The sequence below is a fragment of the Salvia splendens genome, chromosome 17 (genome assembly GCF_004379255.2).
Source record: "Salvia splendens isolate huo1 chromosome 17, SspV2, whole genome shotgun sequence".
NCBI lineage: Eukaryota > Viridiplantae > Streptophyta > Magnoliopsida > Lamiales > Lamiaceae > Salvia > Salvia splendens.
The window spans coordinates 21,045,033-21,070,842 of NC_056048.1; the positions used below are offsets into that span (position 1 = coordinate 21,045,033).

At 38.7% G+C, this 25,810-nt stretch overlaps 6 protein-coding genes and 1 long non-coding RNA gene across 8 annotated transcripts; 3 read left to right on the forward strand and 4 right to left on the reverse strand.

The window, feature by feature from the left end:
* Positions 1–621: 621 nt before the first annotated feature.
* Positions 622–2,329, reverse strand: LOC121774122. Of its 2 annotated transcripts, XR_006044927.1 has the most exons (4): positions 1,868–2,329; positions 1,490–1,561; positions 1,207–1,277; positions 622–810 (listed from the first exon to the last, which is right to left on the reverse strand). It is a non-coding gene; the product is annotated as an uncharacterized LOC121774122 (long non-coding RNA). The 2 variants fall into 2 exon arrangements; XR_006044926.1 differs by having other exon boundaries at positions 622–1,277.
* A 3,012-nt stretch (positions 2,330–5,341) lies between these two features.
* Positions 5,342–5,722, forward strand: LOC121774452 (zinc finger protein 8-like). Its single transcript, XM_042171325.1, has one exon. The coding sequence runs from the start codon at positions 5,342–5,344 to the stop codon at positions 5,720–5,722; it is 381 nt and encodes a 126-aa protein (XP_042027259.1).
* An 8,723-nt stretch (positions 5,723–14,445) lies between these two features.
* LOC121775205 lies at positions 14,446–16,546 on the reverse strand. Its single transcript, XM_042172239.1, has 4 exons — positions 16,087–16,546; positions 15,864–16,002; positions 14,925–15,010; positions 14,446–14,785 (listed from the first exon to the last, which is right to left on the reverse strand). Exons 1-4 carry the CDS (start codon positions 16,390–16,392, stop codon positions 14,639–14,641), a joined length of 678 nt encoding a protein of 225 aa, XP_042028173.1. The 5' UTR covers positions 16,393–16,546; the 3' UTR covers positions 14,446–14,638.
* A 64-nt stretch (positions 16,547–16,610) lies between these two features.
* On the forward strand, positions 16,611–19,035 carry LOC121775204 (50S ribosomal protein L21, mitochondrial-like). Its single transcript, XM_042172238.1, has 5 exons — positions 16,611–17,009; positions 17,093–17,173; positions 17,870–17,971; positions 18,487–18,561; positions 18,665–19,035. Exons 1-5 carry the CDS (start codon positions 16,632–16,634, stop codon positions 18,782–18,784), a joined length of 756 nt encoding a protein of 251 aa, XP_042028172.1. The 5' UTR covers positions 16,611–16,631; the 3' UTR covers positions 18,785–19,035.
* A 737-nt stretch (positions 19,036–19,772) lies between these two features.
* LOC121775207 (ferredoxin C 1, chloroplastic) lies at positions 19,773–20,380 on the forward strand. The gene has a single exon (XM_042172240.1). It carries the CDS (start codon positions 19,831–19,833, stop codon positions 20,275–20,277), a length of 447 nt encoding a protein of 148 aa, XP_042028174.1. The 5' UTR covers positions 19,773–19,830; the 3' UTR covers positions 20,278–20,380.
* A 149-nt stretch (positions 20,381–20,529) lies between these two features.
* Positions 20,530–22,367, reverse strand: LOC121775203. Its single transcript, XM_042172237.1, has one exon. It carries the CDS (start codon positions 21,807–21,809, stop codon positions 20,748–20,750), a length of 1,062 nt encoding a protein of 353 aa, XP_042028171.1. The 5' UTR covers positions 21,810–22,367; the 3' UTR covers positions 20,530–20,747.
* Positions 22,368–22,448: 81 nt separating this feature from the next.
* Positions 22,449–25,475, reverse strand: LOC121775202 (FRIGIDA-like protein 4a). Its single transcript, XM_042172236.1, has 3 exons — positions 24,448–25,475; positions 23,325–23,500; positions 22,449–23,216 (listed from the first exon to the last, which is right to left on the reverse strand). Exons 1-3 carry the CDS (start codon positions 25,328–25,330, stop codon positions 22,728–22,730), a joined length of 1,548 nt encoding a protein of 515 aa, XP_042028170.1. The 5' UTR covers positions 25,331–25,475; the 3' UTR covers positions 22,449–22,727.
* Positions 25,476–25,810: the final 335 nt, after the last annotated feature.

Genomic DNA, 25,810 nt, shown 5'->3' on the forward strand with positions numbered 1-25,810 from the left:
CACGAATAAAAATGAAAATTTGTGACAAACTCTCTAGCAAGGAGAGATTGAAAAATTCCACCAAACAAACCAAGACATGAGTGGTATTCGGTTTGCAAGATAAAATAATACAAAGATACAATCTAGGATTGAGTTGTGAGATTATTTTAGTCATAGGGGGTTAGTTATGACTAATTATCCCCTGCACTACTAGAAAAATGATGTTTCATCACATTTGAAAATGCCAAGATAAATATACTCATATTACAGTTTACCTATAGTCACACGTGTAGCAAGTGTGATATTCACAGATGTAATATTAGGTTAAATGTAAGCATAAAACTTATATTACCACACTTTAAAATGACACACAAAGCAACATGTAATCACATTCAAAACTGTGACAAAACGTCATCTTAACTTACACTATTATATTAAATGAAAATTTACAGAATGCCTCCTATAATTGTTTATATTTACAAACTCCCCCTTTAATTATACGTTATTTAACCTGCAAGTTTTTATAGTATTTTATATTCTCATCATTCAAATATTTATACAATTATACACTTTATTTTAAATATATATAATTATATTTTCACTTGCAACATAAAAAAAATCATAATAAGCTATTAATAATAATCCAGCAAAAAAATGTATATACAATGCCAAATTTAAATATACAAAAATCCCCAAGTATCTAATGATTTTACACTTCTAAAACTACAAAAACCATACTACTAAAATTTGTAAAAGTCCTAATCTATTCAAAAGAGACAAACATAGTTGTAGGTGCATTGCTTATCTCTTTCAAGAGTAGGCATCTTATATCTGTCAAAAAAGGTAAACCAAAAAAATTATTAGCACTCCAAATAATACATATTCTAAGTTATATATGAAATAAATATGAAGGGGAACAACCGCACACTGTATATTACTCCATGACATAATGACTTTCCCCATCATAATACAAATTTGTATAAGGATGCAGTGGTGATTCTCAACTACATCATGCTTATCACTAGATGACGAAATATTGTCTTAATGAATACCCGTGCTTTCGTTGGAGACACGATCAAGAACATATAGTATGACAAATATCTGCTCAACATTAATGTTAACAGAATAAAATTACAAGTTAAACCTATTTCTTTAATCCCTAACCTATTTCACAAAACATCAAGGGTCTTAATTTCATAAAAACATAGAGAAGCATCGAATTAGAACCTTTTGGGCGCAATCTACTCTGGTCAGCAATATGATTCTCGGGTGGGCAGCATCTGCTCCATTAAAAATCTCTGCTCCATTATGCAATGGAAAAAAATAAGTAATTGCCCAAGTGAAGATATCACCTACTGGTATCTATCCAACTACAAGCTTCAATTAAAGTGGTAGTTTTAGGTACTATCAAGGCTTTTGATAGCTTCAATCACTAAGAATTCTAAATTGCTATGCAGATGCCTAGTGACTATACACATGGCTAGAGAAATATATTAAGTTCCACCCCTACCTCGACCAGCAGCCCTTCCTCAAGCTCCACCCTACCTCGACCATCATATGTAAGAATATCTATGCCATAAATCTAAAAGAAGTCCAAAAATGAAACAATACCAAATCAGTACTAATAAATTAGATTATCACAAGATTAAAGGTAAATAATAAGGAAATCCATTTAATTTGATAGTTGTGAAGCCGTTGATTCTCTGTAAATATTGGCATTTGGCAAAGCAGGGAAGATATAATCAGCGATCAAAATTGGAGCTACATATTCATACATTTGCAAGGAAGAAGATTTGGGGGCTAGGTTCAGCTACGCTACAATTCCAAAATGTATATGAAAATTACAACTGCAAAAAATTCTCAGTCTAAAAAGATAATTGAATTATACCATCAATTGCGTCGAAAAATTCCCCTTGTTCTGAGACGAAGCTGCGGCTCTCCATTTGAATCTGGCTGAAATCGGATGAATCAACCTGAATCCTGGGATCGAAACACCCTTCATCCACCTCAGAAACACTGCCTACGCACTCAATCAAACATTTATCCTCCTCCTCATCCAGATTAAAACTCTCAGTTTCCGGAACCCTTACGTTGCCTCCGCCGTGACGCTTGTGATTAGCAACGTAAGGAGAAGGGGAGGGCGGGTTGCGGAAGGAGTAGTCGGGTATGGGCGATTGCTCCGGCGTGGCATAGAGAGCCGGGGATATGTAGAGGTGCCAGGAACGGCCATCGACGCCTGGCTTTTAGAGGGATTCAGCAACTCTAGGCTCGAGAAGGTTTTCTAACGCGATTGAAGTGAAGGAATTAGAATTAAATGGATTGAATGGAGGTTTCTAGGGTGAGGGAATTAGAATTGAATTTGCCGATAGCTGTAGAGGAGTGGGCGGCAGTTTTATTTCAATTAGGTTTGGAGCTAGTTTCTTTATTCATTTGCCGCTTATTTCTCAATTTCTAAAATAAGAGTTATTAAAATTTAACTTAATTGTAAAGATATCACTAGTTTATTAATCATACATATATATTTTATAAAAATTAATGATTATTAATTTTTTTTAAAATAATATCTGATGATTTTCTTAAATTATTCAAATTTTTCTAAGAATATATTTTATTATTACTGAGTTATTTCTATGATATATAAATAAATTCTCTTGTTATATAATTAAATGAGAATTATCATTTGTTTTAAATAAAGTTATAAATAAAAGGTACCAATGTCCAATGCCGTTTCCGTAAATATTATTTTTTAAGTTAATTATATTTTATGTTCAAATACCAAATTTATTTTACTCACATAATTTTTTAATTAGATTAGTTTTAAGAATTACGCATGAAATTTTTTTTAATAATAGAATTGTAAGAAAGTTGACAGTGTAAGTAAAGAAGTCTTATTCTCACATTTATTTAGTTATGTAATATTAGTATTGAATATAAATGTGGCCAAAGGATGATGTAGTGATAAGGTATCTGTGATGTCATCTTTTACAAAGTGTGATAAGATAAATGTAAGGATAGCCTATTTTTCTAGTAGTGATGATTATCCATCTAGGATTGAGTTGTGGGGTTGAATCTCATGAACCAAACACACAACAAATTTAATCCCGGATACAATCTTGCAAACCGAACACCCCCTAGTATATAAAACTTGTGGCTCGATATTGCATTAGACATAGACCACTAACGATACACCCTTGTGAACAACATCTAATCTAAATTCTAAACTTCCAATTTGAAATATGGCATATATTTTGCCATATTCGCAGTGGACAATAACAAATCAAGTCTTTTATTCTATAATCGTGCAACACCTTCTGCTGCATCATGTGAATATTGAAATTCAAAAAGTTATCGGCTTTTATTCATGGAATCTCTTATATTTTTGGGATTTTTTCATGAATAAAGGTTAATTAGTAGATTGTTTTAGCCATGACCAACAAGACAAGATGTTATCACCGGTATTATCTCATGTGATGCAGTTTGAATGCATCTAATTAAATATGGCTGCATGGTAGCTAAAAGAAAATTGAGTTCTAACTAAAAAAATTTAAAATTGAATTTTAACTCTCAAATTAAGTAATAGTTTGACTTAATATAAGATTGGATAGCTGTATAGCAAAAAATATTGGATAGTATTACTATTAATAAATAAAGAATAAATGTAATGATGTTATTTCCAATGAAGCAACTCTTAATAAAATGAGTACAAAATATCGCATAGCCTCCAAATGTGTCGATTATTATTTAGGTAAGTATAACTCTTAACTGTTCTTAGCTAGATTAGTGGGGTATTGTTTAACCGACTAAATTCGTTACAATTGGTCATGCATATATATATATAGGGATGTATTTATTTTTTTTTTTATCTTTTGTTCTTTGTTCTTTTTAATCTCAGCCCCACAATTTTGTCATCCGACGGTTAGATTGGTGCCACGTGTCATTTAATAATGCAGATTTTCAGTTGAATAATGCACACCGACTAATAATGCACCATTATAGTGTAATAATGCAGATTTTCAATTGAATAATGCACACCGACTAAGAATGCACCATTATAGTGTAATAATGCAGATCATCTGGACCGTTGATGAATGAGATCTAACGGCCCATATTAAGAAGAATAAAGGATCTAAGGGATGAATATGAGAATAACGCTCCCGTATATATATATATATATATATATATATATATATATATATAATTGCGATTCAAATTTTAATATATGGTCGCACGCAAATTTGTTAAGCAAATAATAACAAATTATCAGTGGTGGCATTATCAAGAAAGCCAGTTACGTTCTTTTCATTGTTATTTTGTCCAAAAATATCAAACTTGAATTTCTTTTGTGCAGAAAAAATGAAAAATTGCCGTCTTTTATTGAATTTATTTATTATTAGTATTAGTATATAGTTAATTAGTTAGTTATCTAGAAATGGTCAAAAAGTAATATGGAGACTTTTTAGCTTCCATAAGCGCGTAATAGCCGTCGGTTTGTTTTTAGTGAAGCTAAGCATAACTCATAACTAGCTAGGCATATGTTAATGTTATTTAAATTGCTATTTAATAATTCGTATGTGTTACATCTATTAATTCTCAGTACCTAAGCTGTCATAATTTAATTGATGAATTGCAGATTATTAATTTAAAACACAATAATAGGAATAACTTCATATTCATATAGATTTGTGTCTTGTTAATATCTTGCCGTGAAAATTCTTACACTAAATTAGAACAAAGTGAAACAGTGTTCCACAACCTTAATCTGTTACATTGTCGCGGAAAATTGCAACCGCCACTCAGACGCGACCAGAAGGGCCTAGTTTTCACCTGAAGACATTAAGTCATTAACCGATGTCGTTTTGAATTCTCAAAATTTGCGTTATGAAATTACAACTTGATGTATCATTAAAAAATATCCTCTCTTTTAGTTCGTGATCACTTCAATTTGCAACCCATTTCCACTTAATGAATCTCCCAAAATGAAAAATAAATAAAAATAAGCAGCAATTAAAGAATACTCTAAGTTCTCAATGTTAATTGTAAACTATAAAATCATTTTTTAACTCCAAGAAAAGGTAACAAATAATTTAAATGCATATGAGTCGATTTTCTTATCAATCACACATATAAAAAAATCATAGAAAACGAGGGTTTTCGTAGCCGGCCAGATAATAAAAATGAAGCAAGAAAACACACAGTAAAAGAGATGTATCTGATTTTTATATATATTGATACAAGTAGAGACAAAGACAATTAATTTATAAGGTCTCATTCCTCTCTCAAACCCTAATAAAACTTACTATTTTCAACCCTAAGAAGACTTCCATTCACTGCAAGTCTTCAGAAAAAAAAATCCATCCAAAAAATGGATCCAGAAAAGAGCCACAATTCGGACACATCAACAGCAGAAAGTGATAAGAACAACGGCAGGTCGTACGACTGCTCCTACTGCAAGCGCGGGTTCACAAACGCGCAAGCCCTAGGCGGCCACATGAACATACACAGGAAGGACAAGGAAAAGGCCAAGGCCAAGGAGAAGAATCAAGAACCAGATCCGTTGATATGGGGTTTTTTACCAGGTTATCATGTGAACCCCGGCCTCCAAACAGGAAATAATGAGCAGTGCTTTTTTCCTATTTGGAGGCCTGATAATTTTCCACATGGGAATCCGAGTCTGATGCGCGTTGAAGATCATGAACACCAAGAAGAAGTGGATTTAGAGCTTCGTCTCGGTCGATTATGGTGATCGATCGAATGCAGTGGTGGCACAAAAATTGCCCAAATTAATTAACGTAAGTATATATATTATATATATGGTACAATTAATAGTTTGTATGTTTATTTCAGATTATGTATTTCAATGAATTCTTGATTCTTATTGTTCCGAAATTGTATAGAATTGAGAATGAATTTGCAACAGGCATATTTGCTTTATCATAGTTTTATTAGTGACTGAATCATTTACATATCCAAATTTTTTAGCTACTCTAAACTGTGAATTTTTTAAATGAGTTATTGTTTAGATGTTATTGTAATTTGAGTTCATTAATTGGTAAAATCTTTTGTTTTTAGTTTTCTTTTCGGCCACCACTTTTTGTTGCTTCTTTGGCACGAATGAGATACATTATACACTACAGACAATGTGTTTCTTCAGCATATATTACAATATATATCTTCAATTAATCCTACATATTTACTTGGCACTGCATTAATCTCTCGAAATTTAGTTTTCATATATATATATATATATATGTATATATATATATATAGGTTTAGTGATCAAGATATAACTAATATTAAGTGTATAACTAGAGAACAAATCTCAGCCACACATTATCTTAATCCAATGAACAAAATAAGTAAACATTTTTAGTTAATAAAAACTGCATAGGGGTATTTTAGGAAATTTAAGATCTAAGAACCAGAAAGGTTACATGTATCTGTGATCTCCGACGAGAACTACTTCACCTCCGCCAGGTTCATTACTCACCAACGAATTTTCCTGATTATTGTATTTCTGTTTCTCTTCCCCGTCGATCGCTGCCGCACAATCACCCTGAGTCTTGTTCGCCTCCGCGTCATTCTCCGATATCTTCTTCTCCACCACCTTCTTCAGCTCCGTCGTCACGTCGGCGATAGAAAAGTACTTTTGCATCTGAAGAATCGGAATCCTATTCAACCTCCGGTGGTGAATCATCGCGAAAGCCGATTCGTACGCCGCCCCGTCCTCCGGCTGCGTCAGGTGGCCGCAGAGCGCGTCAATAATCGCGTTCGCTGCAGCAAACTCGCCGCGGAACCAGGCGATAATGGCGTCCTTGGCGAACGCCTCTGATGCCGCCGGCAGCTGAACCTATGATTTCACTTTACTGTCTAATAAAATAATTACATTAATTCATTTAGAATTAAGTCTTTTAATCCACATTCTTTCATGTAGAACTGGTAATTACTGGAGGAACGAGTGTTTAGGAAAATGAGATTTCTTTATTGCCTCAAAATTCTGATTGATAAAATGATAACACAAAGTTCGGATTTTGGAACGTGAAGAATGGATCCATAAAAACGGTTTTTCATTTGGGTATTACCAGCTGTTCTTTTTACAATGAAGTGATATAGTTCTATATTTTAATACAGCCACTCATTTGTAACACTTTAATAAGCAACTTAAAGTTATCGTTTTTTTTTTCATTTTGGGACCCACAAAAATTAATCACCTTCAACTTAGCATTAGTTCACTTCACTGTTGTTTACAAATCACATCACTCTTAGCATGATTTCACTTCACTCTTGTTTACAAAACACATCACTCTTAGCATTTTTTCACTTCACTCTTGTTTACAAAACACATCACTATTAACATTATTTCACTTCACTCTTGTTTGCAAAACACATCACTCTTAGCATTAGTTCACTTCACTGTTGTTTACAAAACACATCACTCTTAGCATTATTTCACTTCACTCTTGTTTACAAAACACATCACTATTAGCATGATTTTCACTGATTTTACAACGTTATTATTTTCACTAAAAGGCAACTAAAACAACAGATTTCATACTAGAAATAAATTTTGAAGTTGTAAGGAAACTTTTCTTTAATGGATTAGGGAAATTGACCGTTTATGATGTTTCATATGACAGATAATGAGATATTTCAAGGATATCATTTGTCTAGAAAAATCTGAAATTGGCTCTATATATAATCTTCATTTGTAGTATGTCATTGACTACATTTCTAAGAGATTTTAATCTACAAAATGGTGATTTTCCTACACATATCTTCTACATTAATCATGTTTTTCTCAAACTAGAGACGACATCAAAGAATAAGTCCTTGCTGCAGGGGATGGTGATGCCGCCCATAGGTGATTGATATTATATCAGTAAATTTTGGCATGATAACAATATCATTTTTTTTTTTTTTTTTTTTTTTTTTTTTTATCCAAGCCCCTTGGCCTAGCGGTAAAGGGCGCTGGATATCGCGTCCATCCTAGAGGTCTCGAGTTCGAACCCTGGGAGGCGCAATTTGTATTTCCTCCTTGTTATAGGAGTTGATTTGTAATTTCCTCCTTCATATATATGATATAAATATATGAAGTTAATTTTTTTAAAAAAAAAAAAAAATATATATATATATATATATATATATCATTTTTTATATATTGTTACTGTAATATAATAATTTTTAAGAAAAAGGTATGTACTGTGATATATAGTACTACTATTATTATTACTAGCATAGAAATAATTGTAGATCTATTAGCATGATTTTACTTCACTCTTGTTCACAAAACACATCACTCTTATTATGATTTTACTTCACTCTTGTTCACAAACCACATCACTCTTATTATGATTTTACTTCACTCTTGTTCACAAACCACATCACTCTTATTATGATTTTACTTCACTCTTGTTTACAAACCACATTACTCTTATTATGATTTTACTTCACTCTTGTTCACAAAACACATCACTCTTATTATGATTTTACTTCACTCTTGTTTACAAAACACATCACTCTTAGCATTATTTTACTTCACTGTTGTTTACAAAACACATCACTCTTAGCATTATTTTACTTCATTGGTTTTAATAAATAAATTGTATTAGAGATCCCCACAAAAATACAGCATAAATATAATAATAATTAATTAAGAAGAAGAATTTGTATTAACCAAGAGGGCCCCACAAAAATACAAAGCTCGGCAAAAACAAGTGGTAAGCATCAAACAACAGTAGCTTTGCCAGAACAACATTGTGCTACTGATGCAGGGAGCGAGCTCTGCTATCCATGGAAACCGCGCTAAATAGGTGCTGCTTCGTATCATTCCATTGATTAATGCACTAACATTTCGATTTTCAACCATTAATATCCCAAATACCTGATATCATTCCCCAATTTTATCTAAATTCGACGCACGAAATGTCAGAATCCAATCTTCGGCTTAACGATTATACTCCTCTAGTGGTGCAATTCTCCGATGGACTGAATTCGGATCGCGTGCGGCGGTGTGAGGAGCCATCGGCGAGCGGAAGGTGGTAGCTTCCGTCGGTGGAATTCTCTGAGACTGAGAGGCACCGATAGGCGTGCTGAGGCTTTTGTTTCTTCACGGCGTGGATGAGCAGCGGGATCAGACTAGCGTGCTCCCCTCCACCTCATCCGGCGAGTGGCCGGAGATCTCCTACCTTCACCTACCTAATTTTGGCTATGCAATGACCATTATACCCTCGCCTTGTTATTGTGGAGTAAATTTGTGATTGAGGGAACTAATATCTCATTAAATTCAAAAATTAATACTAGCCCTTGATTTTTTTGATCTTGTGGCTATGATTTGTTCTCTAGTTATTTGGTTAAGGGGCATTTGTCATTGATCACTACTATATATATATATATATATATATAGGTTTACTACATTCACATAATGAAACTAACTGCGCTCAAATTTTACCTGTGATCATGTGATTCGAACCTTCATCCTGTATATTTCCATATAGATCTTCATGATATTTAGAGGTTCTCATACTCATTTAATCATTTTAATCCTTATATACATAACGAATAAAATGCAAGACCAAAGCTAGTGAAGAATGTCAAATGCATGTTGAGATGGTAAAATTAGTAGCAATGGTGTTAAAACCAATATTTCTGTATATCAGTATATGACTGGATAACCCTTCTCTCTTATAAGCTACGATTAACCCTATTAAACTATACCATTGAACCCCATATAATTAAAATGTAATCAAGCTTTAATTGTGAATTCTTAAATATTAATAGACTATTGAATAATGTAATTTAAAAATAGTAGTATCTCCTTTCAGTGGCACTGTTTGATGAGTTGCCATCAGTGAAGTGAACGCTTCGGGACGATATCTCAGGGTTTGGGGACGACCATGGTCCCGACCTTACCAGCACCGGAGGTGTACTTGATTTTGTTTTAAACCGCTGCGAACCGGGTGCCAAAAAATTAAACTGGAACCAAACTGTTTTGAATCGTTAAGAGCATCCACAATGGCGGCGAGCGGACCGGCTAGCCGATCTCCGGCGCTCGCATGTTCGCTCGCCGAACCATTGTAACCGGCGAGCTCCATTTCGGCAAAAAAATCGGCGAGCGCACGCCGATCCGCGAGCACTGGCAGATGCGCTCGCCGGTCCGCTCGCCGCCATTGCAGGCTCCGGACCGGCGAGCGATCGGCGAGCGAAATTTTCTTTTTTTTTTTATTTGCGCTTTGCACGTCATTTTCATTCGCACCACTTGTTTTAACGAGTACTCTCTCTATCTTAATTTTTGTACAAGATCAACAACGTGAAATGGAGAACAACAACGAAGGTACTCCAATGACGAGTGGGTCTCAAACTCCCCCGGTACCCTTGGGAGCTGTATGGGGTCCGATGCCCGGGTACTACAACATGTACCCGTGGCAGCAGATGATGCCCGGGATGGCAGCCGGGGGGGGTTACCGACTATGCCGGGGTGGGCACCCGGGATGCAGACGATGTCGGGGGGGGGTACCGGCGATGCAGGGGACGCCGGGGGTACCGGTGACGCAGGGAACGCCGGGGGGGACAACGTCTATCGCCCCAGTTTTGATTTTTCAACTACTTCTTCGCAGACGTCGACCCCAACGGAGGCGCAGTTCACGCAATATGAGACTTTCTCCTTAGAGGAGCTGGGGTTTGATCTTCTCGGTGTTCCGGAAATTCCCGTTCAAACAGGGGGAGTAGGGCGGGGTTGTGGCCCCCCAAAGAAGAAAGGCAAGAGGGTCGGTGAGTCACCGCAGCTGGGTGAGGACGACTGCTCGGTACGGAGGAAGTGGACGGATGCGGAGAACGTCGCGCTGTCCAAGGCATGGGTGAGTGTTTGCGATGATCCCCTCACTTCGAACAATCAGGGGATCGTCAACATGTGGGCCAAAATAGCAGCAGCCTACAAGGCATTTTGCCCGGAGGGGAGGCCGCGCACCGGGGAGGAGTGCCGGAAGGCATGGGACAGAATCAGAGCTGGGGTCTCCCGATTTTCGGGCTTGTACGCCAACGCCCTCCGCATGCAGAGCAGTGGCCAAACGGAGGATGACTGCAGGAGGATAGCGGAGAAAGCCTTCCCCCAGCCCGGGTTGTATAAAGAGTTCACCTACTGGAACTGCTATGAGGTGCTGAACGACTCCGAGAAGTTCCGGGCAGGTGTCGACGCTGGCTGGCCGAAGAAGCAACGACTGAATTGTACCGGTGATTACAGCGGCAGCAGCGGCGGTTCCCACGACCTCCCCGAGGGTGCTCAGGAGCTCCCGTCCCCTCCATCGTTCGCTCGCCGAACTCGCCCGGTTGGTCAAAGGCGGGCGCAACGGGAGGCGAAGGGGGGCTCCGGGAGGTCCCAGGAGGTCCAGTCGGCATCCCCCCTTGGCCAGTCGACAGAGGATCTCAAATTCTTCGCCCGTCAACATACGCGTGCTCAGATGGTCAAGATCTTAGCCGATTGGAAGGCGGCAGAGGACCCCGAGGAGAAGAGCTTTCTTCACGCATTGCTCGTGAGCATGCGTGTCGATTTGACGGCCACCGCGGCACGAGGGGTACCGGCGGCGACGGTTGCGACGGGGGCGACGGAGACGAGGAGTGAGGCAGAGGTTGGGTTTTTTTTAAATAATGTAATTTTTTAAAATTAATGTATTTTTTTAATGCACTTTTTTAAAAAATTAATGTATTTTTTTAATGTACTTTTTTTTTAAATTTAAATAATATTATTGAATTTTCCCGTATCTGTGTCGTAAATTTAATTCCGTATTTTGTGTGATTGTCAATTATTATTTGTTTTATATATTAGGAGTGATGTGGCTAGGCTATTGCTGGGCTATTTGCTTGTCGTGATGATGTGGCAGGAGGATTTTTAGTACTGATGATGTGGCAGGAGGAGTTTGTGACTGGGCTATGACTGAGCGAAAACCATTGTGGATGCTCTAATCGCCAGTTGTGGTTTCGATTTTGGTTCGATCCCAAGGTTCTGATTTCAAGAGTGATGCTTAGTCAGTTATTTCGGTTCTAAGCGAACCAAAAATATTGATTAACTGACTAAGGAAAACTCATGGTATCGATATTGAACTGTTCTGGCTGTGGGTTAGCATATTAACCAATCGGTTATAATTGACTGATTATTCGATGAACCGATACGAATTGACTGATTATTCGATGAACCGATACGAATTGAAGAATGATGCATATGCTTATTTATATATTTATGTTGATGATATTATTACACTTTCTTAATTTTTCAATTTTGGTCCTACACATATGACCAATATACGAATTTGGTCCAAAATATTTGATTTTTGAAAAACGGGTCCATAACAAATGAAATCTGTGTCGGTCCAGTCCATTTTTTACGGTTCCGTCAATTTTTTATGGTCAACCGTTAATTAGTGTTTTGTTGACCGGATTAGGCATTTTTTTATTACTGTAGCTATTTTTTTTAATTTCTGAAATATTTGTAAAATAGAAAACCCTTAAATAAAAACATGAATCAAAATCAAAATTTTTTATTCTCCTTCTCTTTCATTTCTTCTTCCCCACACCACCAATAACCTAATTTTCTTTCTCTGCAACTTGGTCAAAACCAGTCGGACACTTCGGATATGGAGAGGTCGCGGTGTTGAAGGAGTTCCAGCGACAGCGGCGGCCCATCGACGAGATGCAGTCGTCACCGTCAACCTCAATTGTCGTTTCCGACGAAGCAATTGAATTTCGATTTTGAATTTAGATCTTTAAATTTTGAATCTTGAATGTAAGTCCCTGAATTCCGACAAAGTTGAAGTGCATATTAAGGTTCTGAACATGGATTTGAAACATCGACATAGCATTATGGACTACTATTTCGTCGAAGATGAAGCAGAAAAATAGAACAAAATACCGTCAAACTAGTCCAACATATTCATTATCAATATCAAATACGTCCTGAACATTTGCAATTCTAATCATGGCCAGTGCCGATCGATGTCAAAAAACCATATGGCAAACAAGTACTCCACCATCAAAAAAGGTACCCACCATCCAAAAACCAGTACCTACCATCCAAAAACAGGTGAATTCTTCCTTTGTGTTAAACCGCAGCCCTACTTCCCATTTTGGATCATTGAGATCCGTGGAAGCCAACAAGAGATAATCGGCGGCGGCGTTCTCGGTCGGAATCGGACTTAGGGTTTTTGTGGATTGTGTGTAGACGATGAGAAGAGAGAGTTGGAGAGTTGGGGAGGGAGTCGATTAAGTTTCCAAGTGTGATGTGGAGGAATGATTTTGAATTAGAAATGGAAATGGAAAAGGAAATAAAAAAAGATTTAAAAACCGTTTAATTAGCAAAATAATTAGAAAGTACTAATTAGATGACTAATAATCCGAGATCAAGCCTAATCGGGTCAAAATTTTGCTGATCAACGGTTGATCGTTAAAAATTGACGGAACCGTAAAAAATGGACTGGATCGACACGAATATTATTTGCTATGGACACGTTTTTCAAAAAGTGAATGTTTTGGATCAAATTCGTATATCGGCCATATGTTTAAGATCAAAATTGACATTTTCTTTTATTAGTATTGAGTCAATCATTTTGTGCCCGGTTAAACTTGGCCTTGTATTGGTGGATGGATGGTTACTTAAGTTGAATAATGATTACCACATCATAAACCAAATCTTGAAAAAAACCCGATACAATTAATCGGGGGTATAGTGAATAGACATAGCCACAACCCTATATCAATAGAAGGGCCCTCATTTTTCCATAGAGTCGGCTAAAAATGCTATGGCATATGGAAGAAGGATACATTATATTTCTTAAAACTTATGTTGTGAAATATTTCTTCCGTCTCTAATAATTTGTCACTATTTGATCCGACACAGGTTTTAAGAAATGTAGGTCCTACTTTTATATAGTTTTATAATAAAATGAGTTTTAAGAAATGTGGGTCCTACTTTTATATAGTTTTATAATAAAATGGAGTGAGAATGAGTTAGTGGAATGTGGGGTCCACTACGAAAAATAGTAAAAATGAAAGGTGACAAATTTTTAGGGAGAAAATGGAAATACGTAACAATTTTCTCCTCGTTTAATAAATATTGTGGACTAACTTTGATCAATTCAAAGCTAAGTGAGATTGGTGGTATTCGGTTGCCTAGATAAAACAGTAGATATAATCTAGGATTAAGTTGTGAAATTCAATCTAATGAATCAAACACACTACATATTTAATCCCAAGAGACAATCTTGCAAACTGAACAGCCCCATTATGGACTAAACATGATTAATTCAGACAGGTGAGCTTCAAATTAGTGAACTAACTTTTATCTCTATAATGGCATAACTAATCAGAATATTAGTTCATTGATTTAAGCAGAAGCATCATGATAATATATACTTATAGAATTGATGTTGTGAAATCACATAGAACAAACCTTGTCATATGTGAAAGGTAATTGTAGCAACCATGTACAATGCAAATAAATTTTGAATAAATATCAATAACCATCTTTGAATTTACATACAAATAACTTTAGGAAAATCCATAACAAGTTAGCCTTCATTTGAAACTATTTACCTATAACACAATCTTCAAGAAATACAAAAAAAAACACTCTATCGTGTAAATAAACTGAGTACAGGAATTATGTCTTAATTGGAACCTACTGATTCTTCTTTATCTTCAAATTGGAAGAGCGGGAAGCAGAAGCTGAGGAGGATTCACCACCTAGGTCCGAAGATCTGAGTATAAACAGAAGCGTCTCGACTAGCATGGCCCCGACCAAACCAAGGATGCCTCCAGCAGCACTCTAAACAGTAAAGAAACGCTAAATCAATTGCCATCAAGGAAGTATGCATACGGTCATAGAACGCACACAGAAGCTAGATTTGACTTGTTTTTCTCTTTAAAGTCCACAAACAATAATAAAATTGCAGAACAAAACTTACCATTGGAGGACTTTTGCCAAACAGGGCTCGGAATGCTGCATACCCAACCAAGTATCCAGTAAACATTGTAACCACAACATGTAATCCTGTACGGTTATCACGATTAGTAGTGGACAACAAGAAAATCACAGATTTAAAATTCTCAGAGGAAATGATATCAAATAGACATAATGAGAGAAGGGTTGAACTTAATCATTATGAATTAGTCAACTTCATACATAAGAAAGGCAAGCTACAGATAACTGCAACAAACATAACACCAAAATCTAGAAAGAACAATCAGGAAAAAGTTTTGCTTCACTAATAATCAGAGAAATGCATAGAGAAATCAGATAGGGAACAAGAAAAGCTCATGGTTAAAACATAAGAACTCTATGCTATTCCAGAAAAAAGCCCCCACAAATTGTGAGAGCAAAAGCAAAGCTTCATCAAGCATAATAGGTAGAGAGAAATACAAATATGGTTTTGCCTACGTATATCTGTTACTTTACACTTACTCTGCATAAAAATTATTCCCTCCATCGCAAGGTAGTTGAGACGTTTCTTTTGATGATGTTTAAAGGTTAAATAGAGAATAAACTATGAGAGGTATAATATGAGAGAATAAAGTTTTTTGCCAAAAAATGAAATGACTCAACTACGGGAGTACTACATTTGTTCGAATTTGCCACGATTATCATATTGGGGGACTATTTGAAGAGTTTCCACAGAAATTCTTAATGGAAACAACAGAATTAAGTAATGGGTGAATGGAAGTAAATTTGAAAAAAATAAGACGTCCTAAATACTCTCAACTTCTCAAGGAGCTATTGTGAAATAATTTTGATACACATTCTATTGTTTCTAAACTTTGATCTAACATGTTGTATCCTAGTTCAGCAGCTTTGATTTGAAGAGTTGATAACATAACGAAAAATCAAAAGAGAAGAAAAGGATTACCGAAGCCTAATTGATCCTTGTAAGAAGAAAAGGGCTCATTCACAGGCTTCCGCGGAGTAATGTCCTTCACCAATTCATCGTAGGCTTTCCTCTCAGCTGCTTCCTCCAGCTTTCTCAATCTCGCCTTCAGCTCCTCGCTCTATCAAATCAAATCAATCACCAAAACTCTAAATAAAATAACACAGAGACATTGGACTAGTAAACACAGGACAGATGAATCCACCTTTTGGCGAGGCGTGGGGCTGGTGAAGATGAAATTAGAGCCGGCGAGGAGAGAGGATAAATGTGGTCTTGAATCGGATTCGGATCCGAGCCAGATCGATTTTAGGGATTGGTAAGGTGCGGACGATTGGAGGCTAAGCGAGGAAGAAAGGCGTCGGAGATCCTCCGATAGGTGTGAATCGGTGGAAGATGTGGTGAGGAAGGAGCGCATCTCATCGCTAATTGATATGATAAGGCCGCCGCTGCCGCTACCGGTGGCGGCGGTGGTTATCGGTGGAAGTTTGGCGGAAACGTCGTCGTTCGCCATAGTGTTTGAATTGAAATAAAGAGCCCAGATAAAATAAATAATGTATGTAGAAAAGATAGATATAAATATAATAATAGTAATAATAATAAATTAAACAATTATGTATGTGCATTTAATTTTTAAAATATTGAAAAAGAATGAAAAAAGTGTTTGAAAACACTGCGTTTTGTGTTTGAAGCAGGGGATCCGTAAAACCCTAGACTAAACCTGCAGATTGAAGAAATTGGGGTCACGGATCAATGGCGAATCGGCGTTGCTTTCAAACCCTAACTCGTTGTCTGCGATCGATCAGAACCCTAACCCCAATCTCAGAAAGCCTAGCGCCTTACACCGCCCCCGCTCTCAACCAAACACTCCCAAACTACATTTTCCTCAATAAATTTAACGTCTACCAAGTGCCCGCGCGGAGCTTTTGCTCGAGGCACAATGAGAGTGAAGATGATGAAGACGAAAGTGGAGAAGAAGAGGATTATAGTGAAAATGAAGAAGACGTCGCTGATTTGTCTGCTGAGGAAAAAGTAAAAGAAGCCACTGAGATAGGCTACACGGTCCTCGGCCCGCTTCAGAAATCGGACAGGGTTTTCAAATTGTATGAGCCCGTTTTCGCAGTTGTTCAGGTGTGGATTTGATTCTGATAGGAAAGTGTGGTAAATTGAATGATGGAATGAATTTTTAATGTTTCTTCGTTTTAATTGTTTAGATTGGATCGCATCAATTCAAGGTGAGCAATGGGGATACCATTTACACAGAGAGGTTGAAGCACTGTGACATCAATGATAAGGTCTGTCATTTTCTTAAATGGAGTATTCTATTGTTGGCTGTAGCTATTTGGCTGGTTTTGAATTGCTGGGAATTTATATTTCCTCTGTTCGCTTCTTGATACAAAAGGCGACTCATTTATAACAAATTCAGCTAGGTTATCTTATAACTCAACTGTAGCTTTAGTCCTACAAATAGGTGATTTATGTGTGTGAAATGAAGTTCGTTTGACGATGGTGGTTGAACCCTTTTCAAAGCTCAAGGGGTTTTCTGATACTCATCTTGTGGTTGTTGGCCCCTTCAGTGGTTCGACTCATACTCATTTGCCTTGAAGTACTGCTAAAATTGCCTATGAAGTTCACATAGTTGGATTGTAAATTTATTCTCTTAGGGATATATAGGATAGATATTAGTACAAAATACTACTATCTGTTATTTACCATTTACTTTGCTGGATTAACTAATCTTGAACTTTTTATCATCTAACCTTTCAAATGCTCAAGTCTTATGTTTTATCTATATATCCTTTCACATAAAGTAAACACCGTCTTATAGAACTCATTACTCATTGCGAATCCAGCCATTAGGAATATAAATCAGTCCAGCAGCTCTGTTAACAACTTGTTTGTCTAGTTAGATATTTTGTTGAGTGGCTCTAGTTATGCAAATGATGTTGGACTGTTTTCATCTCTAACCTTTGTATTCTCATTTCATGCAGTTGGTCCTCAATAAGGTCCTTATGCTAGGTTCACAAACACAGACAATCATCGGTAGGCCAATTTTGCCTGAAGCAGCTGTTCATGCTGTTGTTGAGGAGCACGTAAGTTGTAACTTGTTTCTAGATTAGTATATTATCTTGAGTTACAGTTTGCACAAGGGCCGTGTGTCTAATGTCTATGACTGTCTTTCTGTGGCATATTAGGAAGGTATGGCTATACTTAAGAGAACACACAAACTTCACCCACTTAAGATCATCAAACATTCACTCTTCTTCTTTTCCAAGATAAGGGATTTGTAATTGTAAGTCGCAGGGGACTAATAAGCTACAAACTAGGTGATCTAGCAAAGAATTGTAGTGCTTCCTATTTCCATTCCTAATAATTTAAAACAATTTAGAAAAGCATCAAGTTGGTTGCCTGGCTTATATTTCTAGACATTGGATCATTGTGACAACTTGTGATTGAAGTTACAAGTAGGCATAATATGACCATCGAATAACAATGAGATAATCTTTTAACAAGAAGTAAATTATTGTTCAATTTTAGTAAAGGATTTCTATTTTTTATGATGAGCTAAAAGTTTATAACTGTGTTTTCATTTGATTTTGGTATGCAGGCTCTAGATGCAAAGGTTATCATATTCAAGAAAAAGAGAAGAAAGAACTACAGAAGAACGAAAGGTCATCGCCAGGTAATTGAGATGAGATTATATGTTTCCTTTTTCTTAACCAATTATCATAGCCATGAAAGATGTGGTGCTGTTCTATCTATCTGTAACTGGTCTCATGCTTTAGGAATTAACTAAACTAAGGATAACGGATATACAAGGGATCGAGAAGCCAGAAAATACTATGCCTCTGCCTCCTCCAAAGAAAGAGAAGGAAAAGACAGAGAAGGTGGCTATGGAAGCTTAAGAGGCACAGATGCTTGGTGCTTTCAAGATCCATTTTTTCCATAGCTCAAGCCTTATATAGTATTTGTTTCCTAATGTGACCTTTACATTCTCAGAATTGAGGTCTCTTCCCGTCCCGTCCCGATACTTCTTCCTTGTTCATCCATGAATCCAGGCACATGTTGTGGGTCTTTATTTTTGTATCTTTAACTCCAAAACTACGAGTAGACAGTAGACTATATTCATTAATATATTTTCTCAAAATAAAGCTTAGATATATTGTTTTACAACATTTTATAGCTATAATTTACAAACCTACTTGTGATATTACAAATCACGTTTTAAAGACCATTTTCAATAAATGCACAATACAGCCATCTTTTCTGTTACAGGCATTAATTCGCATATTTAAGAATTGATTTAAATATCTATGTTAGTAGGTTTTAGATTTAAAATTGCATGAGTAAATTTAAATTAATTCGAACTGAGTGATATTTTGGTTAAATTAATTCTAACAAAGTGAAAAGTGTTGGAAATGGCAGCAATTCCTACATTCCTTGTAAATTTATGCTTTTTGGTATGGTTCTTGTTTTCCTCATGTAATAATCTGACTCTAAAAAATTTAAACAGCCTGGTTTGTAGAGCCAAAAGAAAAAAATAAAAAAAAGTGCATACTTTAATGTATTAATTTAATGTTTTATCTAACAAAGAAAATCATTTGAGAATAAGAAAGAAAAGTGAGTGAAAGAGAAAGGGTAGAAAGAGAGATAGATGAGGTGGAATCGTGGAGATTGAAGATGCATAATGAATTGGGTTTCACACATTATGAATTGTTCCCATTTTTATTAAAATAGGAGATACAGAATTCGAAAGATTAAAGCGAATTCGTTTCTATGAAAATTGATTACTCAAAAAAAATTACTAAGTATTCCAAGCGAGTTTCTAACTTTAAAAAAGATAATTTATAAAAAAAAGAGAAATTTTTTATATTTATTATTTTGAATCCAAGAAAAACCTTATCCTCTCATTCACTCCACAAGCAGTCACGCAGCCAGTGTTGAATCTCCTATGGCAGCCCTCCGCTTAACTCCGTCTCTCCCTTTCAACTTAAACAAACAACAACCCAAATCCCCCCAATTCTACCCACATCTCAACCCGCATTGGCCCAGCAGCCGCCGCGGCAGCCTCCGGGGATCGGTGCGCGCCTACAAAGTGGTGATCGAGCAGGGCGACAAGCTGACCGAGGTGGAAGTCGACGAGGACGAGACGATCCTGTCGCGCGCCCTCGACGTCGGCCTGGACGTGCCGCACGACTGCAAGCTGGGCGTGTGCATGACCTGCCCGGCCAAGCTCGTCTCCGGGAAGGTCGATCAGAGCGACGGCATGCTCAGCGACGACGTCATCGACCGCGGATACGCCCTCACCTGCGCCGCCTACCCTCGCTCCGATTGCCACATCAAGATCATCCCCGAGGAGGAACTGCTCTCTCTCCAGCTAGCCACTGCCAATGATTAGAACCTCCTCTCCTCTCCTCTCCTCTCTCATTTGTTTTGATAACATTTAAGTTGGGAACTTGAGTCTTACTATATGCATTCTCTATGTTTTTCTTGCTTCCATATAACTACTTTGTGCTTACATATTCATACTCAGATAGAGTATTCATTCAAACTGAGTTGTGATATATGCAAAACTCAATCTTATTGCAGAACACAAAACCACACTACGAAGGTCATTTTTAGACAATACAGAGGTCATTCTTAGTCTATTTTTAGGTCATGATAGTAAACATGATCTAAGACATCCCTAATTTCAAATCCAGATTTTATAAAATGACCTAAAACAAACTAACAATGACTGGTTCGACAGTTTGGCACTATACATTAGTTCGACATTGACTATGACCCCATTCAAACTACTAACAAGTCTCTATATATAAGATGAAATGAATAAGAACAAGAAGAGAGCAAACAGAGAACCATACCCAATCAATGCAGATTTTGGGTTTTAGGAAGAAGGTGTTTAGGTTGCTTGAAGCTCCTCTGCTTGAGCTTCACCTTGACATCAACTCCACCAGCAATGATAGATTTCACTACAATCTGCAGCTTCCCTTCCACTCTCTCTCCCTTCCTAGGCGTGAACACCACGTTATGAATGTCGTCATCCAACGCCCTCTGCGCCAAGATCCTCCCCACGGCTGCACACGCGTCCTTGTTCTTGGTCGACCCAAGATCAAACTTCATGTCCTTGGAGATCGAATGCGCCACCACCACCACGTTGCTGGTGGTGCGGTGAATGATGCAGGCGCGAACTGAGCCCTTTGAGATGAACACGTCCAAGCAGAAAGGCTCGTGGTAGGGAGCTGTGAGCTGATTGAAAGTCGGAGTCCTCTGCTTCTTGGTAGCAGTAATGCTGCTGCTTTCACGATGCAAATAAGACGAATTCTTGCTCAGCAACAAGGCTTGTTTGCTCTCTTCACTCTTCTCTATCTCGATCACACGATCCTTCTTCGAATTGGAAGCGTCTTTCTTGGCATCTTCCTTTCTGCTTCCCCTCCAATCTCTCTCGTTCCTTGCGGATTTCCTGCCATGGAAGTCGAATTTGTGCTCCTCGTACTCTTTAGAACTCCGGTCGAGCTTGTAGAACAACTTCCCGCGAATCCTCATATCCTCAATCTCGTCGAAATCTAGATCCTCCACGGCTTCACCTACGGAACCAACCACCCCGTTATCATCATCATCACGATCACTGAAACGCGACCTCATTCTCATTGCTGCAGCCTCACTGCTGCCTCTCCAAGCATCAGCTAAGCCCGAAGACACGTTCCACGTCGAATCGTTGACGATCTCGATTCTGCAGTCCATGATGCAGTCCTCGCCGGTTTCTTGAAATAGAGGCGACAGATGGATTCTGTCAGTGAAGGAACGTCTACAGTCATCATCAACAAATGTAGAGGCTCTTTGAGTAGAGAACCTGCCGTGCTGCGATGCTAGCAGAGAATTCGTCGTTGATCTCAAAATAAAGACCCTTCTTATGACCGCAAACGCCATTGCTGAACGCGATTCAGAGGTTTACTAACAGCCTATATTCTTGAATGGATTTTCCGCTGAGACATTTCGTCGAACAGTTGGTGCCCCATTACTTTTTATGCAGTAAACTGCCTCCTAGTGATATCATATGGTGACTCAGGTCTCCGCCCAAAGGCTACGGCTTAGACGCCGGCGACGGCGGGGAATTAGCGGTATAAACAGTCACCGGAGATTAAGAACAGCTATTGCTATCTCGTTCACTTTTAAATGTGCCAACCTTCTTTTAAAACAAATACTGATTTATACTGAAACTAATTACTATAATTCGCAATTAAATCATAAAATTTGATCAAGTACCATGAAATTTGAAAATAAAATAATACATGACGAAATTTGAATTTTCAATGGTCCAATGCGCATATAAAACGATGAAATTTGAAAACAAATATTACACCACGAAATTTGAATTCTTCGCAATGGTTCAATCCGTCTATAAAAAACGATTTTACCCACATTTGAATTGCCTCGATATTAAAGAAAATGTAACTTCCACACTCGGTTGTTGATTATTGCAGCAATGAAAATGTTTATACTTAAAATAACAAGATTGGAAGTAGTATTAAAAATGTTATCAAAATGCATGTAATAAGCTGCATCAAGTAAGAAGAAAGATGGTTCCTAGTATTAGTAGTTCGTTATCGTTGGATTCTTAGTTACTTTTCACAAACACCTAAAACTACCAAGTTTTTTAAACAATCAGAAAGATTAATACAGGCTGCCCTTCGTCAAGGTCAGTAATTAAAGGATTAACACACCGATAAAAGCTACCATTAAAGGTTAGTGATTACAGACCGATTGCAAAATAAACATTTGGATTTGGATTTGGATTGATTGTTGTTGTCATCATCATATCAGTAGTCACCTTCCCAGTCATGTGGATCAGTAGTAAGCTTGCTGGTAAGCTGGTGCCATCCCGTTACTGTATCCGCCATATGCCGGGAAGCTCACCGGAGAGACAGGGTACGAACCGACAATGGCTGGAGGAGGGGCGTCCGGGGAGTATACATACGAGGGGCTTCTGCTGCCAAGCCCGTAGACGCCCGGTACCGCTGGGTACGCGGGAACTGCAGCGGGAGAATACTGGGTGTGTGACGGAGGAGACCTCACGTACGTCGGAGGAGACGGGAACGACGAAACGTAGGCATTGATCGAACGGCCAGCCTTGGCGGGAGGCATGGGCCCTCCGGTGCTGGCGCGTGTTCTCTTGGCTGCTGGGCTAGCTGGCTTCTTCTTCTCGATCTTGACCTTCTCTAATTGCTCGAGGCGCTTCTTCAAGTCTTGTGGTGGGAACTCGGCCTCGAGTTTGTATTCTTCAATGCACTTGAGTACGGCACGGATGGCCGATTGCTCCTTCTTTGCAGCCATATGCTGTTAGAAGAAATGGAGTTAAAGAACGACGAAAATTTTCATAAAAGATAAAGACAGAGTCGTACTCTGCCAATGCAGATGAACTTCCAAGTTAACAACGAATCTCACCGATGCACGGCCAGAATTGTTGGGGTCCTCCAAGATTGATGTGGCCGTCTTTTTTGCATCTTTCAGAAAAGCCTTCAACAGAGGGACAGGGGGGAATTTGTGGGCTAGACCAACTTCATATGTGAAGTGCACGGCGTCAACTTGTTGTCCCCTTCCAATCAATTCTTCAATCATATCTGCACAAGAGGTATCAAAGCACTGAGACACTGCGAGGTGTTCCTAGCGTTCGCTCTATAAATAGAGAGCATAAGCAACTTGATGCCAAGACTAGAAAATGGTTTTATTTTTGTCCTACTCAAATACTCACTTTTTGTCAAGAATATCAAGGAACCTGATGTAATTTGAATGCGAAGTCAGGCTATATCAACGGACAGTAATTTTGTTCACCACATAATCTTAACGGTAAAAGTGATCCAAATACAAATCTGGGCATGCGAAAGCAAACAATATCATGAATAAGATCCTGGTGCTCAAGCCAAGGCAGCAGGAGCTATGAGAATGTGACATATGTCATAACAGAAGGGACAACAAATCCAAAGAAAACAACAATAGTCAAGAGTGATCAAGTAGAGGAAAACTAAGGATAGAACTCAATATTAAATCTCTCAAGTTTCTCAGCCATTCGGCTACCTGTTTAATCTATCTCGCTCGTCTATGCTATAAACAATTACACACCATAGGCAGATCATATAACAAGAGAGCCTCAGTCACATGACTGCCGGTAGTAAAACATTACGACAATTCTCAAAGACTGGTTTCTTGATATCAACCCTCACCTCCTCCTAAACATTGATTGTGCCAACTCAAACAGGTGCGCGACAACTACCAACTATGGTATAACCATATTCCTTCCCTGCTATACCAACAGACTACGATATGTTTCTCTAAAGAAACACTCAAATCCTCAGAAATATCACCATTTCCCCCAAATTTAAGCCCATGAGATCAAGTTAACTAAAAAGCTTATTCACCATAGAGATATTCAGAAGCAAAGCCAAATTCTTAAATCAACTAGCACCCTCGCGTTCTACTCAACAATTGTTCCACTAAATTCACGCACAAAAATCATGAAATGAGCAGCTATAACAACACAAGAAGAACCGATCGAAACAAATTTTTTTACCGGGCATCTTATCACCAAGGCCGAGAGAGACGGCGAGCTTCGGCATCTGCTTCCTCCACGCGGAGGCGACGACGAGCTTCCTGTACAAATCGACATCCGCCTCCTTCACAACCCCGAATGTCACCAAATGCTGCAAAAAGGTGTGCACATCGGGCGTCTTCACATTCTCAATTCCACCCCTTTCCTCGAGGCTCTTCTTCCACGCCTCCGCTATCTCCTCCGCCTTCCCCTTGATACTCGGCGTCACCAGCATCCTCTCCTTCCCCAGCACAGGATCCATCATCACCGGAATCAGCGACTCCAGCAGCAGCACGCACGCCCACCCCAAATCATAGCTATTGCTATTGCTCGCGCTGCTCGCCACCGGGAACACCTCCGAGATCGCCTCCAGCACGAATCGCGGCGGATCGACGCAGCTGGAGAGGGCTTTCGGCAGCGCCGACCGGAACAGCTCGATCTCCTTCTTCCGCGAGGTCACGAAGATCCAGAACTCCTTCGCCGCCATTCTGCGGCAGAAACCCCTCAATTTCATCAGCAAACCCTCCGAATCGTCGACCTCCGCCTCCGCCTCCTCGCCGGAGAAGGAGATCGACATCTTCGTGGCGTGCTCGAGCGTGTCGTAGGCGATCGAGAGCGATCTCGAGATGGAGGACTCGCGCGATTCGAGAGCGTTGAGCGACTGCTGCGTCTCGTGAGAGAGGGCTTCCACCTTGGCCTTGAGCGCGTCGGATTTCCTGATGAGGTCCTGCTCCAGAGTGGTGAAGTGGTCGGAGAGCTCCTTCCAGAGAAGAGTGCAGCTCGTCATCAGTGAGGTCTGCCGCTGGAAATCGTCGAAACTCGGCGGGGGCTGAGTCGACTCGCCCGGATCGGGTAGCGAGCCCATTGCGTGAGATGGCGGATAAACAACTTTGTCAGAGAAGTCGTTTCGTAATTAAATTAAACCCTAGGGAAATTCTAGAGAGAGAAAGGGCGGAGTGAGAAAGTGCTGGTGGTGAAGATAAAGTTAGGGAGAAGGGGGAAAGTACGGAGACTACCGACGTGGCAGATTGTGAAGGTGAAGGTTGAGGCTCACGTGAGCTGATTAGTAGTGGCTGTAGTATAGCGGGTAAAACTAGGGTTAGAACGGTACGGTATACCGCCCCGAAATGGTCATACCGCATATCGTACTGTACCGTGCGATATGACCAAAAACCATACCTTCATCGTATCGTTTTTGTCGGTATACCGCAATTGCGGTATACCGAAAAGTCGGCATACCAAAATTTAGATATCGTCACCGTACCACTTTTGTCGGTATACCGTACCGTGATTTCGGTATATGCGGTATACCGCGGTATACCGTGATTTCCGGTATATACCGCAA

Bases quoted from the DNA above. Each gene is read 5' to 3' on its own strand.
- LOC121775204 (XM_042172238.1), top strand. From the start codon at position 16,632: ATGGCGAATCGGCGTTGCTTTCAAACCCTAACTCGTTGTCTGCGATCG. The intron at 17,010-17,092 runs GTGTGGATTTGA...TTAATTGTTTAG, and splicing joins CCGTTTTCGCAGTTGTTCAG to ATTGGATCGCATCAATTCAA. The intron at 17,174-17,869 runs GTCTGTCATTTT...CATTTCATGCAG, and splicing joins ACTGTGACATCAATGATAAG to TTGGTCCTCAATAAGGTCCT.
- LOC121775205 (XM_042172239.1), bottom strand. From the start codon at position 16,392: ATGGCGAACGACGACGTTTCCGCCAAACTTCCACCGATAACCACCGCC. The intron at 16,003-16,086 runs GTGGATTCATCT...TTGATTTGATAG, and splicing joins GCCCCACGCCTCGCCAAAAG to AGCGAGGAGCTGAAGGCGAG. The intron at 14,786-14,924 runs GTAAGTTTTGTT...TTTACTGTTTAG, and splicing joins TTGGCAAAAGTCCTCCAATG to AGTGCTGCTGGAGGCATCCT.
- LOC121775207 (XM_042172240.1), top strand. From the start codon at position 19,831: ATGGCAGCCCTCCGCTTAACTCCGTCTCTCCCTTTCAACTTAAACAAA.
- LOC121775203 (XM_042172237.1), bottom strand. From the start codon at position 21,809: ATGGCGTTTGCGGTCATAAGAAGGGTCTTTATTTTGAGATCAACGACG.
- LOC121774452 (XM_042171325.1), top strand. From the start codon at position 5,342: ATGGATCCAGAAAAGAGCCACAATTCGGACACATCAACAGCAGAAAGT.
- LOC121775202 (XM_042172236.1), bottom strand. From the start codon at position 25,330: ATGGGCTCGCTACCCGATCCGGGCGAGTCGACTCAGCCCCCGCCGAGT. The intron at 23,501-24,447 runs GTAAAAAAATTT...CCTCTTGTGCAG, and splicing joins CCTTGGTGATAAGATGCCCG to ATATGATTGAAGAATTGATT. The intron at 23,217-23,324 runs GTGAGATTCGTT...TTCTTCTAACAG, and splicing joins ACAATTCTGGCCGTGCATCG to CATATGGCTGCAAAGAAGGA.